Source organism: Mastigoproctus giganteus, chromosome 3, assembly GCF_048544385.1.
Source record: "Mastigoproctus giganteus isolate SK-2022 chromosome 3, ASM4854438v1, whole genome shotgun sequence".
Classification (NCBI taxonomy): domain Eukaryota; kingdom Metazoa; phylum Arthropoda; class Arachnida; order Uropygi; family Thelyphonidae; genus Mastigoproctus; species Mastigoproctus giganteus.
In genome coordinates, this window is record NC_143577.1 from 45,871,202 (window position 1) to 45,888,952 (window position 17,751).

The following is a 17,751-nucleotide window of genomic DNA, read 5'->3' on the forward strand; positions in this document are numbered from 1 at the left end:
TTAGGTTGGTTTAGCATTGTTATCGTTGATGTTGCTAGGAATTCCTCCAGGTGCTACCCATTCCTTGTCCCCTGCCTGTCCGGGGCATGGCTGTACCAAGCTAGTGACCTGCAGTTCACGTCCGCCCCTATTATTAGTTTCTGGTCAGGGAGGATATTTGTTACATGTTCTAGGTACCTTGTAGCCAGCGTTATGTCCTCTCCAGGGCGGCAATAAAGGGCTACGACATAGAAGGCTCCCAGTGCTGAGATAAGATGTGCACAGACTGCCCAGGCCGTGCAGAGGTGAGTGATCCTAGTAACTGTTATATCTGGGTTTCTGACCACAATAGCGGCCCAGGGGATTTCATTTTCAGGCTGTATGATCTTGTATTGTAGGGGGGGGGGGGGTAATCCCCTTATTTGATTGGCGGCTGCGTATGGTTCTTGGAGTATGATGATATCAATATTTTCGTCGTTGGCTTTCATCCTGACCTGGTTGGCCACTGCCCTGGTTCTATGAGCATTTAGCTGGAAGAATTTGATTACTTTAATGTTGAATTGTTTATGGTGTGGTGCCATAATCTGTTCTGGATTGGGTCAAGCTCTTGTATTTTTGGTATATGGGACACATGCTGTCTCTGAGGGAATGGGAGGCATCCATTTTCTGACTTCTGCAGTTAGCACAAACGGCGTCTGTGCTCTTATTTGGGCAGTCGATAAAGTTATGGCCCTTGCCAGCGCAGTGGGAGCAGGTTCGCACAGCCTGGGAGCATGTGTGCGACGTGTGTCCGAACTTGTAGCAGTTGTAGCATTTGATGATAGCCACATGTTCGCGGAATCGGTGGCTACCCCAGTGTATATAAACTCTAGTCTGATTTATAAGTATTTGCCAAGCTACCGGGCTCAGTTCTGCAGACCAGTTGACTGTGCTCGAGGACTTGGTCTTGATGGTGTGCTTGGGTGTCACATAATCATTTAGATTTTGATCTGGCAAATGTTTGGACAGATTTCTGTCAAACAGTTCTCTTGCGATCTCCTCGGGTTTGATATCCTTATCTAGGTCGTATATAAGGATGGAGGGCCCCTTCCTTCTTGGGGGTTCAGCTCTGAGCCCCAGGGTTGCGATCTTGTGGTTGGCTATTATTTCGTTTATTTCCTCTGTAGTCTCTGTTTCGATGACCACCCCTGGATTCCTTGTCTTTCGCACAGATTTTATTTTCGCGATCCTTAGGTCATCGGAGAGTTTATGAATTATTACCTGCTTAATGCCTTCACTAGAATGTTTGTCCTGTTTATTAAGGGGTCTCAACACTACAAGGTTAGGTGGCCGAGTGGTGGATTTCTCCTTGGCTTGTATTGGTTGGGTGGCTGTGTGGTCACACTGAGCCGGTGTCCTCAGCGAATCTGCATAGGAGGGAGCGCGCTGTGGCATTTTTTTTTGCTCCTCCTTCCTTATAAGCCTCCAGTTTAGCTGTGGCTATTTCAGATTCTAAGTATGTTTGGAATAAAACGCACTCCATTTTATTCCATAAAGTAACAATTTGGCCTCTGAGGCCTGCAAAGATTCTGTTGCTCTGGTCCCTAAATAGGTCCTAGAAGAGGTCTTCTAGGGCTATCTTGAGAGTGCGTGCTTGATCCAGGGGGGGGGTCCCTCTGGGAGTGCAGGGTACAGGGGGGAATCCTTCGGCTTGGTTTCAAATCGTTTTCCTGGTTGTAGGGAGCCAGGATCATCATGAGCGTCCTTTGGTTGGCTCTGGCTTTTAGTTGCTCTGTCCGAATTAGAGACTATTTGATTTTTATTTTTCTTTTAGCCAAAAGTGTCGGTTTAACTTCTTGAGTATGGAATTGGTGTTCAGGGTTAACTTGTTCGCAGTCAGAATCAAGTTGTAGCACCTCATGCTGGTCACTGTCTTTTTCGTGTGGTTCTCCCACCATGTTTGTATCCATTTCGGATTTTCGAAGTTATCCGGATTAATGAGTTCTAGACGCGTTGTTTTGTTAGAGGGCTCTGAGAGCTGTTGGAGGATATAAACCACTAGTCCGTGGGTATATTTGTTGCCGTGTTATCTGCAGGCGAAGATTTGGACTCTCCCTCCCACTGGCAGTATGGGAGGGGGGGGGGGGAACAGCCTAGTATATAAGTGGCCCTAGGAAAACTGGGTTACTTTCTCCGGGGGTTTTTGTTGGCGCCGATAACAGTGGTGACATCAGTTTTTGCACTACATGTATATTTGCTAAGATCCATTCTGTCCACGGTATGTCTATTGCAGAGGAGGGGAAAGACACAAAATATATGTTTCACTAGCATAGCAACGGTAATTCAGCACAGATGATGGAGCGCTCTTGCAGCTCGGGTTTGGCACAAGTTGGGACACCTTCCCAGTCAAATGCAGGGTATTTACGTGGCCGCCTCTCTATATCCTTGATGCCAGCCACATGGTGACCACTGTGGTCTCGCAAACAAAAAATATAGATGATAACGCAAATAGCCTGCTAAATTCCCAGTTGAAATTTAAAATTTTTTTACCATGGGAGTCCACTAGTTGACTTCTTTAGGTGAGAGCACTTTTTGGGACAATAACTATAATTAAAACGCATATTTAAGGACATTTTTCATGAGCGTTGATCAGCACGTCCAACTAGTAAGGCAGCCATATTGGCTCTCCCATTAAATGCTATAATCTCACATTTTTTTTTTCGTTTGGATAGGTTCGTCTTCTATACCCGGCCCTACTCCAATTAGCACAAAGGTCGCCGCACAACAAGTAGCGACGTTTCTATCTCTGATTCCTCAAACAAAGCCAGCTGTTCGTGCAGCAGCTTCGGGAGATCGACTGGATTCAAGGTAATTGTATTTATAAATAATCTAATTAAAATCCTAGTTATAACTTATATAATTGTTGCTGGGCTTACTCCAACCATTTTGGCATTCCTTTCCCATGATAATATAGTACGAACAATAGCTACAAGCTAAATACCTGCTACTTCACACTTCTTTATGTTATTCAACTTATATTGGAAGAAATTCTCTTTGTAATCCTTTCAGATGATGATGTTCTGGAAGCAGCCGAGGAATTGCATTGCTATTGTTATGGTCTGCTGGGTGGCTGCACGTGTATGGTCGGCCCTTTATCATGCATGTTAGCTGATGGCATAATTATTATGTACAGGGCGCACATTCGCCTGCTATCACTTTTTGGAACTAGTTCCGAAAATAAACTGCCTGGGAATTGACCTCAACAAGTTTTGCGAGAGTAGAGTTTATAGGATCCAAAAGTTAAGGGAAACGTAACACACGTTGAACTCTAGCTTCTTGATTACCACACATAGTCGTGCGGCCTGCATTTTCCTCATAAGGGTTGGATTGGACTCATGATTGACGGCCTGGCGGAAGGTCTGAATCATTTCCTTCCCGCATCTTCATTAGTACGCCTCAGTGTCATCGATAAGACTAATAGGTGGCAATCCTCTTCTCGCAGTATGTGATGCATCCCTATCTTGTGAAACCGTGCTTTACGTGGAGCAAAGGTAATTATGAACCAGTGCCTAGGATCGGCGCTATCCGGTGAATCCCCACCGATTCAATGGACTTTTAACTTCACTTTCCGTTTATTAATAAAATCAGTTTTAAAGAATGTGATTGGTGATTTAGCCCTAACTTGTGTTTGTTTTTTTTTTTTTTTTTTTTATGCCTTTTGTACATTTTTGTTTTGTAATGTTCTCTTACTGTATTGAGTGTACCCCTCTTGTTTTAATGGCTGTCTGTAAGAGCAAAATCAATTGGTTTAATAAACAGTATAATAATTTTGCCATTTTTGGTTTGGTTTTTCTCCATTTCAAATTTCAGTCCTGTATGATTAAACATTTTCAGTTTACAGGCCTCCAGAATGATGCAACTTATTCATAACTACTAACCACACTAAGGACATTTCGTTTTACATTTTTAATGTGTACAGGATGCTTAAAATTAAAGTTTGTCCCTTTAGAGACCTGTAGATAGAAGAAAATCGAAGCGCTGAAATGAGTGATATCCAGAACTGTGCGAGGGAAAAATAAAATTTCCGTACCATACGATGCATTTTTTTTCCTGGGAAGTGTTGCCTAAAATTCCCTGCTAAAAACCCGAAGTCTTTCGAAAAATGTAGGATCAGCAATATGTTCTTGATGATACTAAATATATATATATATATACAGACACACACAGACACACACACACACACCCACACAGTATTCTCATACTGACCGCCACTCACAATGATCGCAGGTAAATACTGCTGTACTTTATTCTGATGCATACCCGTTGGGCTTTGGGTCCTAATCTCAGTTTGCTGTAAATACCAATCTAAAGTAAATTTAAATTTAATTTTAAGTCACATTTTATTATAATTAGGATACACAACTAAAAATGGATAATGAATTTAGTAAAACTGTTATTGGGACTACAGAAATGGGTATGTATGAGACATTCATTTAATATGGCTATCTGTGCGTTCAAAGCCCCTAACGAAGTAGCGGAGAGCTGGCCAAGTGGATGAATGTAATTTTTTCAATTTCCCCCCTCCGTTTTTTCCCTTTTCCTTCTTCTCTAACCTTTTATTCCATTGTGTATTCATATTTCAAATTGTTTTTATAATCCTTTAGCCTTATCTTATTTTAATTTTTTCATTTCCTTCAACCTTTTATATTCCTTTTTAAATTGCTTTTTAATTTAATTTAATTTTATAACATAAATCTTTAGGCGAACCAGCTTCTGCTAGCACACCAAATTGCTGGACAGCACCGTTAGGCCTTAATGCCCGAAATTCCTTCCATTCAAAATATAAATTACACGTCATACACAAACCCAAAAATTTAAAGGATCATGCCCTAATTCAAACAATGTGTGTATAATGTTTAATTGATAACTTTTACAATAGCATTAACGCCACATATCTACAACTGAAAGTTTATTCCTTTAAAGGCATAAAACAAACAAACAAAAAAAAGCAATGGTGTGTGTGATTATCAATTATTACCAAAATTCACCTTCTAAAGCCTGGGTACGTCTTATAGTCCGGAAAATACAAATTACAGAAAGGAATTGATCTATGCCAACTTTCTCGAAGAATTCTGAGCAGTGCTTTAGTTGTAAAATTAGCAGAAGGTATACTTTGTGAGTGTTACGTATGCAAAGAGTATACTATGCTAATTAATCGAATTCCAGAGGATATATAGCGTCTGTGTGTGTGTGTGTGTGTGTGTGTGTGTGTGTGTGTGTGTGTGTGTGTTTGTGTGTATGTGTGTGTGCACACACATACACACGGCATATTTACTTACTTATACATACGGCATATACACTGCCCTAACATTAATATCCGGACACCTGCCTTTAGACAAAAAAGAGCTTTTATTGTGTCATTTAATATTTTGTGCAGAAACCTTTTGCTTTTATGACTACCTTAAATCTTCGCGGCATACTCTCAACCAGCTTTTTATAAATGTCAGGTGATATGTTCCTCCACTCGGCCTTTAACGCAGCCACTAGTTCGGCCTTGTCCTTTGGGCGATCTCGACGATCCAATACTGTTCCTGGATCGTCGAGATCGCCCAAAGTTCCTCCCTTACTGTATCCTCCCAACAATGAAGTTTGGTGGAGGCAGTGTCCTAATACCTCCTAATACCATGTTAATCCAATACGACGATCCAATATCCAAAGATGCTCGATAGGGTTCAGATCAATACTCTTTGCTGGCCAATCCAACCTTTCCACACCCATGTCCTCAAATCACTCTGTTACGACCCGAGCAGTATGGCATGGCGTGTTGTCTTGCTGATTCAAGTATGGACCTTCCCCGAAGTATTTCCATAACATTGGAAGTGCATAATTGTCCAGGATGTCCTGGTATTGCACAGCATTCGTGGTTTTGTCGATAACGACTAATGGGCCCAAGCCAAACCATGAAAGGAGCCCCATAATGACACTGCTTCCACCAAACTTCATTGTTGGGAAGATACAGTCAGGAAGGAACTGTTTCCCTGGCATTCACCACATACAGGAACGGCCATCAGACTGGTAGAGTGCGAACCTCGACTCGTTTGTATATATAGGACTGTTTTCCACTGCTCTACAGTCAAGGATTCGCCCTCCTAATACCATGTTAATCGACATCTAGCATTTGTTGAGGTGATCAATTCAGTTGAACTGTTGAGCTAATTCTGTTGATCGTGTCATCTTGCATCCCACTTTTGCAATTTTGCAGGTTCTGTGACGTGTTGCATGCATAGGACTGGTTTCCCCATCCATGGAGGGGGTGTCCGGATATTAATGGTAGGACAGTGTATATTAAAAATAATAAAACTATAAGGATTGCCTAGGAATCAAATTCTAATAAATTTATTTTTTAATATTTTCAGTAAATATTTTAATAATATTTCTTTTTTCGAGTCTTTCAAAAAACAGAAGGTATACGGTGTATAGCCGCGTATACCCTCACTACAGCACTGGTTCTGAGGGCCGGCACCTATGGATAAAGATAACCCTGAGCGCGCTGTGTCCATCAAATTGATATGGCTGTAAGTTGCTTTTAGTATACAGTACTGTATTCGATAACTCATGAGAAGAAACACTATACACTACTAAGAGCGCAACCATATACGTTGAAATCGGTCTTCCTTCCTAAGTTTTCATTACACGGAATGTCCTTCGCAATTTCAGGCAACCTGGAAATCCGTCAAGCGCTGTTTCCGACGGCAAATTATAATCACTGTTTACACAGTTATACGTACTGATATAAACAGTTCTTGGTCACGAGTAGGTCTTTATTAGAAATATAACCTTTGAGTGAGTTAAAAAATGTTCTTATTTGAAATATTAGAAAAATAAAATTTTTGAAATTAAAATTTCTTCGTTAATTTTAGGCCATCATCAACTTCCTCTTCATCTTCTGTGTCTCATCTCCCAGTAAAAGCAAATGAAGGTATTCCAGCTGCAGCTTACCAAGGAAAGAATATTAAAAGTTTAAACTCGAAGCAAAAATTGCAAAAAGAAAAACAGGCGGAGCTTGGAAAAGGTAATGTAGTTTGTTCCCACTAGATAACATTAAGAATGATAACTAGATGTTTTTTCTTCTTAGGAAAAACATCTAATTACTGTGAAAATGAATACCCTCTTGCATAATGATCCTTTGCTCGTGCAAGTTTCATCTACATATGACACCCCCCAAAAAAAAAAAAAAAAAAAAAAAAAAGCTGAAAAATATAAATTCTGTTGGAATTAGTGTAATATATGAAAAAGAAACAGACCCAAATCGCTTGTTTTATTTTTGCTTTTCCTTCCTCATTTTAAATGAAACATTAAAATGTTTGAATAATGAAAGTCAGGAAGAATAGAGAATCTTCCACCAGAACCGGTATTTCTTTTGTGGTGAGGATAGGATACAGCCTCAGCCATCGTGCTCAAACATTTCTAATATCAAGAACACCATTTTAATTCTAGGTCTGACAAACTTTAACTCCAAAAACGCGATAAGATTGTGTCTTATGTTGGCAATAATTATCCCTATGATTCATTTGATCATTTTTCTATCTTGTAATATACAGTAGTTAGTGGTCAGTTAGCTCGACCAATCAGATTTAAGAAGCAGAGTTACTTAATTGTTATTTGATGAACCCATTCTCTTTATTCTATGGGGGCACAGGGAAGTTCCCCCCGAAGTATTCAACTTATATTGATAAAACTATTTGCAGTTAAGCTCTTGTGATAAGAACATTTGGCCGGGGCAATTATGAAAACACTTAAGTTCGGCTCGACTCCGCTTCGTATCGTAAATTGCGCCGGTTGGAACAAACTGATCATTGCTAGGGGTGTAATAAGTCATCCCTGATGATGGTAGTGTCATCGTCTTTATATCATTCTTAGCATTACGTTGTTCAGTCATCAATTAACCTTTTAAAAAGTAGACAGCTTGATGTAAGCATTGGCAAAACTATCGTAATGTGGTACGTACTAATGACATTTACCGTTAGCACGGTGAAAGCGAAGAAATTTAACCGATCGGGTTGTCTGCTAAAAGAAAAAATGTTCAGTATGAGCTTTAATAATGATTCTGTATTTAAATAATTTGTTAATAACTGTAAGTAATTGTTTAAATTATTATTAATTAAAATCTCTAATTATTAATGTATAAAATATTATTATTCTGATTATATAAAATCTCTTGGAGCTCTATTCTTTATTAATTACAGAGTGCTTCCAAAATTAACGAGCTTAAGTTCGAGATTAAATTATTTTGCTATTCGCTTTTTATATGCTTGGCAGTTTTAAAATTTGAACGTCCCGCATATTCCACGCTAACTTATCTTCGATAATTACATTTTAATCTCTCTGTTGACATTTTTTAAACGATCTTTTGCAAAATACATTAAACACCATTGCATTTCTTTACAATAAATTATTGATTTTTGTTTATTTTACTCGATAATAAAAAGCTTAATTTCCTTATTTTTCATGCGTAACTGATTTAAGACAGCTGTAATGACTAATAATTACATTCCTTGACCTTAGCCATTTCATCATTTCCTGCAGATGTTAACAAACGAAATCATCCGAAGGGCAATTGCTCCAACCGACCTAAGCAAGGCGAGACAACTCCCAGTCCGTCTGATGAAGCGAAACCTGACGTCCCAGCAAATGATGATTTATCGCCTTCGCCACTTGCCAAAACATTATTACCTTGCTTACCTACTTCAAGCACCGGGAGTACACGTTTAAGACCACCTTCTAAAAGTACACCAAAAAAACTAACAGATGACTTAAAAGAAATTAAAGGTAAGCACTTTTTGCATAATTAAAGATATGCATTTAATTACCATTGCGTGCTTTTAGTCTATGATCATCCGTTCTAAGTGTACAAATTGTGATCCGTGGATTTCAACTGATAAATACATAATTATTTATCAAAAGAATTATTATTTGTATAAATAAATTCTGCTGCAGTCTTCTGAAATATAAATTTCTGTTTTATTTTCGTATGAACTTTAAAATCAATGATAATTAGTAAAATATCCAATTTTTTGAATTAAAATTATAAATTAATTAAATTAAAATTTTTTAAAGACGTACTACAAAAGTAAAATATTTTTTCTGAGTGTTGTTTGTTTTTTTTTTTTTTTTAAGAAATCTCACATTCGGAAACATGGTACAAGTAGATACTTATATTAACTGTTGAAAATAATGTTATTAATGTTTAATTTTTTTTATCACGCATTAATACGAAAATTGAAGTGCATAGAAAGTGTGAGTGCCGAGAGGTGGAAAATAAAAATAATAATTCAAAAAAGTGGAAAACGTAGTAAAGGGTGTGATCATAACTTCTTTTACTGTACCTTTCAAAACTTCTATTTTTTTTTTTTTTCCCTTTAGCGAATGCTTCTGTAGTCGTATTTACAATATAGGCTGTACAGTTCCATTTCTAATTTTCCAATAAAGATTATTTATTATATATATATTTTTTTCATTATAAACCAGTACATCTTGGGCATTAATTTCCTTGATGTGAAACAAAATTATTTTTAGATATTAGTCTATATTGCATAATCAGTCTTGTTAGGTGTGTGTAAGGCTCCAAAGCAACTGAGGCTATGAGGTGTCAGGTCAGTAAACAGTTTCCGGTTAAAAAAAAAAAAAAAACATACAACCATCAGCAGAAACCAACTAACTAAGCCATGTTATGAAAAATTCTGATAAAATTCCTCGCGTCATTGAAGAGATTCAAACTGGAGCCTTTTCTGCACGGTGTGGGATTTCGTTCAACGAACCATTTCCACGAGACTGGGTGAGCAGGAAGCTGCAATTTCGTTTGGACACTATTTTCTAGATGGACATTATCGATTATACCCAGTGATACGTTTTTAATAAAGACTGTATAATTTCTATTACTACTAAATGGAGTGTTTAGCTTTCATACATATTAACTTTCATATAATGTTAACTGCAGATGGAAAAACCTAGCTTAATCAGCAGATACAAAATAAACGGGACTGGTGAAGCAACAATCAGAAACTTTATTTTTTTTTCTAAAACCAAGACATTTCTTTACAAAAAGAAAAATGATAAAATACAAAATGGGATTTCATAATTCCGAAACTGTATACCTAAAATGTCACCTGCCGAACCGACCCTGCAGTATAACTGTATAAAATAATGTACAGTAATATGCAAATCGCTTAATCGGACGAAACTACAATTTCCTGTGGGAGGTGGTGATATATCCGCTGTATTAACCTTGAGGACCTATCAATCTGTAAACTATTGTATATCCTGTGTATTGTTTATCTATTAAAAGACACTCCCTCTAGCTGATTGGCTGTACAGGGGTGGGATCATCCATGTTTCAATTTTGGTAAAATAATAATATGTAGAAATAAAACCAGTATTTTAATAAAGCACATTTAAAAAGATAATTACGCCTATTCTTCTTAAGAACACTTGATGTAATTATACTGGAGCTACACAGTATTTAGCCGACCGGGCTAGCCGAGTGGGTAAAGTACCTGCCCGGCAACCCAAAGGTCGCGGGTTCGATTCCCGCCTCGGGCTTGGATCAAAGTACTGCAAAAACCTTGGGAGGTGCAATATGGCCACAGAAGCCGATGCGCCAACAACTATCAAATCAAAAAAAAAAAAAAAAAAAAAAAAAAAAAAACACAGTATTTAACTGAAAAACAGACGTGACGTCACAATGATCACGTGCTTAAGACGCAGGAACTTTGCTAAGGCGGCAAAAGCGTGCTGTATTAGTGGAGTGACAAATACCGGGAACGAAGGGTGGGGGAAGGATTGCGAAAATGTTGAAACACGTTGGTAACGGGCGTAGACAATATACGTACAAGTAGGTTACTTCGTCAAGGTTACTGACAAGAAACAAAAGAGAAGGGGGAGAGAGAGAGAGAGAGGACAACTTCCCTTCCCTCACTTGCTGATTTCCTTCTCTAGCTTCTAAACCCACCAGTGTTCTGTGGAATTTAATAACTGTCATGAAAATTCTGTTAAAGAAGAAGAGCTAATTTACTTTCAAATAATTTAAATAATAAATTATTCTCGAGGTACTTTTTCTTTTTTAACTTTATGCTGTATTTCACTGATATTTTCTTCAAGTACTATTAACTTTTCTCTATATTACTGTCCTGCCATTTGTAATACTCATAAGAGTTATTCACCTGTGTCGTGAGTGAGTGAATAACATTGCTATCACTCTCCTGAAGCTACTTTTTCTTTTTTTGCCAAGTGCAGTATTTTATTTTCCTGCATGTATAGAATACAGTTTTGTATGTTTTAATTTAAACTAATCTTAAATATAGTAAACGTATAGTATTTAATAAACCTAAGAGATAATGCATATTGTACTTTTATTTCTATATTATAAAGAAATATAAGATGCAAAATTAACATTGCAGTGTTTTTTTTTCTGTTTATTTTAGCGGAAGTTGGAGATGAAAAATTAGTCGAAAATCGACTGCACCATCGAGGCGAAGTAGAAGTAGGTTCAAATCAAAAGGGAGACGCTAAGAATCCAAGAAAACCCAGGGACGAAGCGATGGCCCAAAGTCTGCAAAGAGAATCAAAGCAAGTTCCAACTGTCAGTAGTAAGCATTCGCGCAGTTCTTCGGATTTGTCAAAGATATCCAGACCAGCCACTAGAAAACACTTCGTATCCCGTACCCAAGGAAAACAAGACTCCGGCCATTCCACAGATCGAAACAGCAACCGAAATACTGGAGACATTTCTCTGAATAAAGCAAGAGGTGCGCTGAATGTTTCCCCAACTAACTCCAGCAGTCCTACTTCCAGTATTGTAATGCCCACAAGTGGAGACACGCCAAAAGAGCTTTCAAAGATTCCAAAAGATACCAAAAAAGCAGTTACAAACACTCTTAAAAAGAAGAAAACTACAGAGGGAACATGCAGTGTTGAAACCAATTCTCAAGATACTGGAACCTACGTCAACATTTCGATATGCCAGAATAGCTGCCTTCCATCCTCAGAAGCAAAATCACTTTCGGAATCCAAGAATAATTCAAATCATGCTAATACTGCCCGTACAGGTACCCAGCAGGTGTCGCTAACAATGGAAAAAACAAGTGACACAGTTCCCCAGAAGGTATCTGTAGCATCAAAAAAGGCTGATGACACAATTTCCCAGCAGGTGTCTCTAGCATCGGAAAAAACAGAAGTGCAGAACGGCAAAAAAAGTAAAGATGAAACGCAAGGCGTAACAGATGCAGTACCAAAGCAACAGGCATTACCTTCCCAACCACCCCCAAAGGATACTACCACATCTAAAACGAGTTTAAACCACTTTGATCATTCTAAAACCAAACTACGTACCAAGAGTCAAGAAACAGTTGAGAGTAAAGAAACATCACAGAACGATGTCAGTAATAAAGATGGAGGAAAGGGGTTATCTTCAGACTGTGCCAAAAATGCAGACAGTAAAGAGTCAAGTCCAAAAAAATTAGAAGATGTTGATGATATTGTAGATCATATCAAACCAATGCAGCCATTGCCTAGGACCTCTTACGGCTATGGTCGGAGAATACACCCTCTGGTTCCAGGTCATATTTTTCATCCGAAGCACCCTGCCGGCTTACACTTACAAAAAACGCAAGACGATGTCAAGTACGAAAATTTAAAGACAGTGATGTCAGTCAGTAAGGAATCGCCCCTAGACGCTGTAACAACTCGAAAACGTGAAGTTTGTGTCCAGGACGTAAAAGGAAACCATATGTCAAAAGTGAAAACTCTAGACTTGCTTTCTGGCTACGTAAGTGACAGAGAGGAATTGAAGACGTGTAATTCAAAGGTGGATGACATTGCCCGAGGGTACATGAGCGAAGGTGGGTCCATAATATGTGAGAGGAAAGCAAATGACCAGAAAAATCTCACGTACAGAGAGCGGACGAGGAATAACGATAACAGGTTAGTAAAAACCGAGATTTGTTTTTGTTTGTTTTTTGTGAAGAAACGTGCGTTCGCACTTATCATAGTTAAAAACATTTTTCGCAATGTTCTCGGTGAAATTACTTGTTGTTATCCCTTATCTCTCTGTTTTTTAAATTTTTTTTTTTTATACGTTATACGAAGGATTCCTTTCCGTATAACAAATGAGTTCAGAAAAAATAATTCTGTATAACGGCCATTTGTCACTAGATGACGCCACCAGTCATTTCATAGTTTTTGCACTATTACAAATTCCATTTTATATCGGATATAGTGATAGCATTTATTGATAGACTTCGTGGCTACCCGTTCATTCTTATGTTCATCCCAATTTACTGAATTTGGGCGGATATTACAAGAGAAAATGATTTACAGACAACTGTATAAGATGTTTTCAGACATTTAAATAATATTTAATATTAATGGAGATACGTCCTAATGTGTCGTTCAAGAAGCATTTCTTGTTCTGCGAATGCTTGTGGGGAACACCCATTATTTTTTGAAATCGAGTTTCATTTAAATAATATATTTCCAGTCGCACATTGTGAATTTACTAGATAGCTAACTTATGAAAAAAATATAAAAAATGATCCTAGCCGGGAAATAAATATTTATACCTCTTCCATCTGCACACTTAAAAAGATTATTTATATAATAATAGAGCCCAAACTGATCCACATCATATAGAAAAATAAATTAGCGACTTACAAGGCTTTACTTGTACATCCTTCCGAGTTTTTTTTTTTTTTTTTTTCAGTTTTCGCCAACCGTGGATCCAACTTTCATGATTTTAGAAGTTAACGGCATAAATTAAAAAAAAAAAAGAGGAAGATCCAATATTAATGATTAATTGTATTGCTATTTTGTTAATTGCATTTCGTGGATGCCTGATAATCGCTGATTTTTAACGCTCCAACGTTTATAATTTTCACTTTTATTTATTACGTTTTTAGTTTTGAAAACACGTTTCCGACCTTATCACACGAGGTTAGTATGGTCGCTGGTTTTGTAGCTTAAGCAAGCTACAAAGTTCGGAAAGTAGGCATGTGCGTGCGTAAGGATCAGATTGGTGTGCTTAAAGGCCTCAAATGGGAACATATTTTCTCTCCGTATGTTGATGTAAAGGGAATATAGATTCATATTAAGATAAGATAATTGTAGATGGAGTGCAAGAAAATTTGTTTTTAGTTAAGGAGTAATAAGTTATCATCTTGCCTGTAGAGTCGGGTCGAAACCAGAGCGTTTGTACCGGAGGGGGGAAGAATCAAACTTTGGGGGTACATGCAGTATATGTGTATATTTTTTTAAAATTGTTATTTAATATTTACAACATATGTATATTTATGAATGTTATAATAAGAGAATATGAGGAAACAAAAGGAAATATTTATTATTTAGCAAATAATACTAATAGTCAGTTCACAAAAGCCACATTACTGACAATAATCACAGTTTAATGATATGAAAATCGCCGATTAAAATTCGCAAAAAAATCATACAAATTATAATCCATTGCAAGTATTATAATAATTTTATTCTTCCTTGCTTTTTCTTTGCATATGTATCAATCACTGAATTTATTAATTTTTCCAAAAATCATTCGGGCCTTCTAAGCTTATCTTTGTGCAATCCTGCAATATTATAGTACAAATATATATATAATAAAAAGATTATAAAATGTATTGTTTATAGGCTGCGACCAAACCGTCTTCTTTGCGGTATACAAAGGAAGAATTAGCCACAAGTAGACTCTCGCTGTGGAAAAAAAAAAAAAAAACAAATAAAGGGAATTTGAAAACAAAGCGAAACTGCCGACAATTGAAATAGTGGCAGCAGTCCACTCCTCTCTCTCTCTGATTAGACATATTTTAGCCCTTCTGAAAGCCGCAGAACACTTCCTAATTACAATAGCATCCGTCACTGAGGGACCAATTCAGGCGAACCTATTCACGGCCTGCGATTCAGTTGATCTTGTTTGCGATATACAAACAAAGAATTAGCCGCAAGTAGACCGTTTGTGTGAAAATAAAGGGAACCATAAAATGAAAATGCCGACGCTTGAAAGAGTGGCTTTTAGTTACAATTTGTGCAGCCAGAAATATTTATTACCTATTTAATTATTTTGAAAATTTCGTGTCTTTTGAATTTTAGTAATTTATTTTCTACGTATTCGTTTTCGAATACCAACCACACTTAGTTGCTTTTTTTTGTTGTGTTTATTATTATTATGATTTTAAATTTATTTCTCTGTTGAAGAGACACCCCTGAGACAGCCATTGGCTAGAAGGGTGAGAGATACATTCTAAGGTGTGAAGCGGACCCATTAGCAAAAAGTCAAAGTCCATGGGACGTTCATCCTGAAAGGTTGAATACAGAATTTTGGAATACTGTACATGAGTAATTATGATTTTATGATAGAATATTTAAATTTTTGGCATCTTTGAACATCATAGAATATTTATAATTGTGACATCTTAGGTTGGCATCTAGAATACCGAGAATATATAGTTAAAAGGGATCAAAATTAAATGCAGTTTTTGAGCCGAGTGGCTGTGCACTACAATTTATTGAATTCGTGTTTTATAATAACAACATTGTGTAAACTGATAATATGGTCCCTAAAGAGCGCAGTAAGAAGAAATTTTAAAGAAAAAATGTGGCGAAAATTTCAACGTTGAAGGTCCTTGAACGAAAAAAAAAAAAAAAAAAAAAAATTTCACCGGGGGAATTTTATTTCACCGGCGGTGCAACCCCCTCCCCCCTTGGATTCAACACTGGTCGGGTTTATCTAATTGCATAAATATTTGTAAGAAGCAGATAGATTACGAAACCAGAGAGACAAGCTTTGTTGCTTATTTATTTTTTTATTTGAATGCTTGGAAACTCCATTTTAGCAAAGATGCTTGCCTGTTGGAAGGGGTACGGAGAAGGGACAGCAAAATTAGTTAAGAGCAGGCTTTCAAATTAAAAAATATTGACAACCAGAATGCAACAAAAATAAGATTAAAGATTAATGTTTAATTTAAAAAGATTAATTAATTAAATATTAAAAAAAGATTAAATACATGAATTGTTTTGTGAAAAAAATATCTAACGATCGGAAACAATCTGTACAATATTTTCATTGCTTTTGACATTCGGATGATATGATTAATTAGTTACAAATGTACTCGAACTTGTAGTCAACAGTGACTACCTAACATTTGGAAAACTTCTGGGGATCGTTGAGCTTGACTTTACAAAGTGGGTAGCCCCAGGTTGATATATATTTCGTATAATCACCGCTCTCCTTATACTGAGTGGAAAAAACCTGAGTTCGAGTTCCGTCAATGGGGAATTTTATGGGCCTTTTTCACGACATGGCTGAGTTTGTCGATCTCAGGCGAAGGCAGTATTATTTATTTTTATTTTATTTATTTTTTTCTCCCAGAAAATCAGGGTTTTCACCAGCAAATAGAAAATCAACCACAGAACATGCGCAATTTACAGATATACCATATAAAAAAAAGTAAATATACGGCGCAATATGGTCTAAGTCGCTGATGCGCCTAAAACCCTACAACAGCTACCCACTGGCGATTGATAAGTTTACCGTTCCCATGCATTCCAACCCAACTGTAGCGCTTGCATAAGGAGAAAAGAGGTATCATTTTCAAGAGAAAGACTTGTTCTGTAAGTTAGCGTTTGGAAACCAGGCATCTGTTGGCTGATCTAATCGAGATGTAAATCTTTAAAAAAAATGTTGACTAAACTAAACCTTGTGGGTGGCTTTACTCTTAGCCAAGGGTAAAGCCACCCACATACACAAGGCGCACGAATCGAGAGAAGATAATTGTAGAGTAGATTGTCAGAAAATTTTCCTTTAGTCAAAGAGTGATTGACTGTTGAAATAAACTCTTACCTACTCTTGTAGAGGTTGGAAGTTGCCTAAATTTTAAAGAGGGATTGGACAAATATTTGAAAGAAATGGGTAAACAAAAGTGCTGCTGGGTAAGATTTAAAGTAATGATATAATTTGGTAATAAATGTTGAAAAAGTCGACTTGTATTCAAAGATATTTGAGAATGCGTGTTATAAATGTTAAGAGATAGTACTATGATTATATATTTTAGTATATTTCTAATTTTTTTTACTTTACTTGGAGGTATGCTGAATTCTGTGTTATTTGTAAATAAAGTGGATCTCAGAATGCCATGGGGGTTGGTTATAAAGGCCAAAAATAAGGTTTCAGTTTAACCTTCAGTGGCTAGTTTCTAATTTTCCCTGTGACATTATTTAAAGTATTTATATCCTTCATGTGTATCGCTTCGTTCTATTTTTCTGTAAAAAGAATCGGGGAATACTAAGTAAGTAAGTAAGTAAATAAATAAATAAAATCTCTTATTGTCTGGATTATCATTTATAGCGAAACAAAAGCACACTTAAAACTATCTTCAGCTGATATCGTTGTGCTTATAATATCCTGATTTACAATGTCAGTAAGTCATTTGCGCAAACGCATCAACTACTTAATTTCGTTTTTAAATGTTAACTCTTATTAAATTCTGTTGATATCATAAACTCGATTCCTGGTTGAGATTTTTCGAATGAGATGTGATTTATCCTTGTAGATACTTAACTTGAGTTCAATAATCATGAAAAAAAATTATTCAAGAAAGGTTTTGTAATTATTATGATAATTCATCATTCTACTCTTCCTTTTGGCATGGGTTGAGTCCCTATTTCGATCTCGTCCTCCATTGTTGTTGGTCTCTTGAATCTTGCATCATTTGTTGATAACTCTGAAAGCCTGTG

General features: G+C 36.9%; 1 protein-coding gene across 1 annotated transcript in view; it reads left to right on the forward strand.

Moving 5' to 3' along the window:
• Nucleotides 1-17,751, forward strand: part of LOC150087929 (uncharacterized) — a 347,547-nt gene that overhangs the window by 95,229 nt on the left and 234,567 nt on the right. Inside the window, exons 7-10 of the mRNA XM_090369967.1 lie at nt 2,691-2,826; nt 6,879-7,030; nt 8,524-8,787; nt 11,439-12,936. Coding sequence (XP_090226093.1) covers nt 2,691-2,826; nt 6,879-7,030; nt 8,524-8,787; nt 11,439-12,936 — 2,050 coding nt within the window. The remainder of the gene's footprint in view (nt 1-2,690; nt 2,827-6,878; nt 7,031-8,523; nt 8,788-11,438; nt 12,937-17,751) is intronic.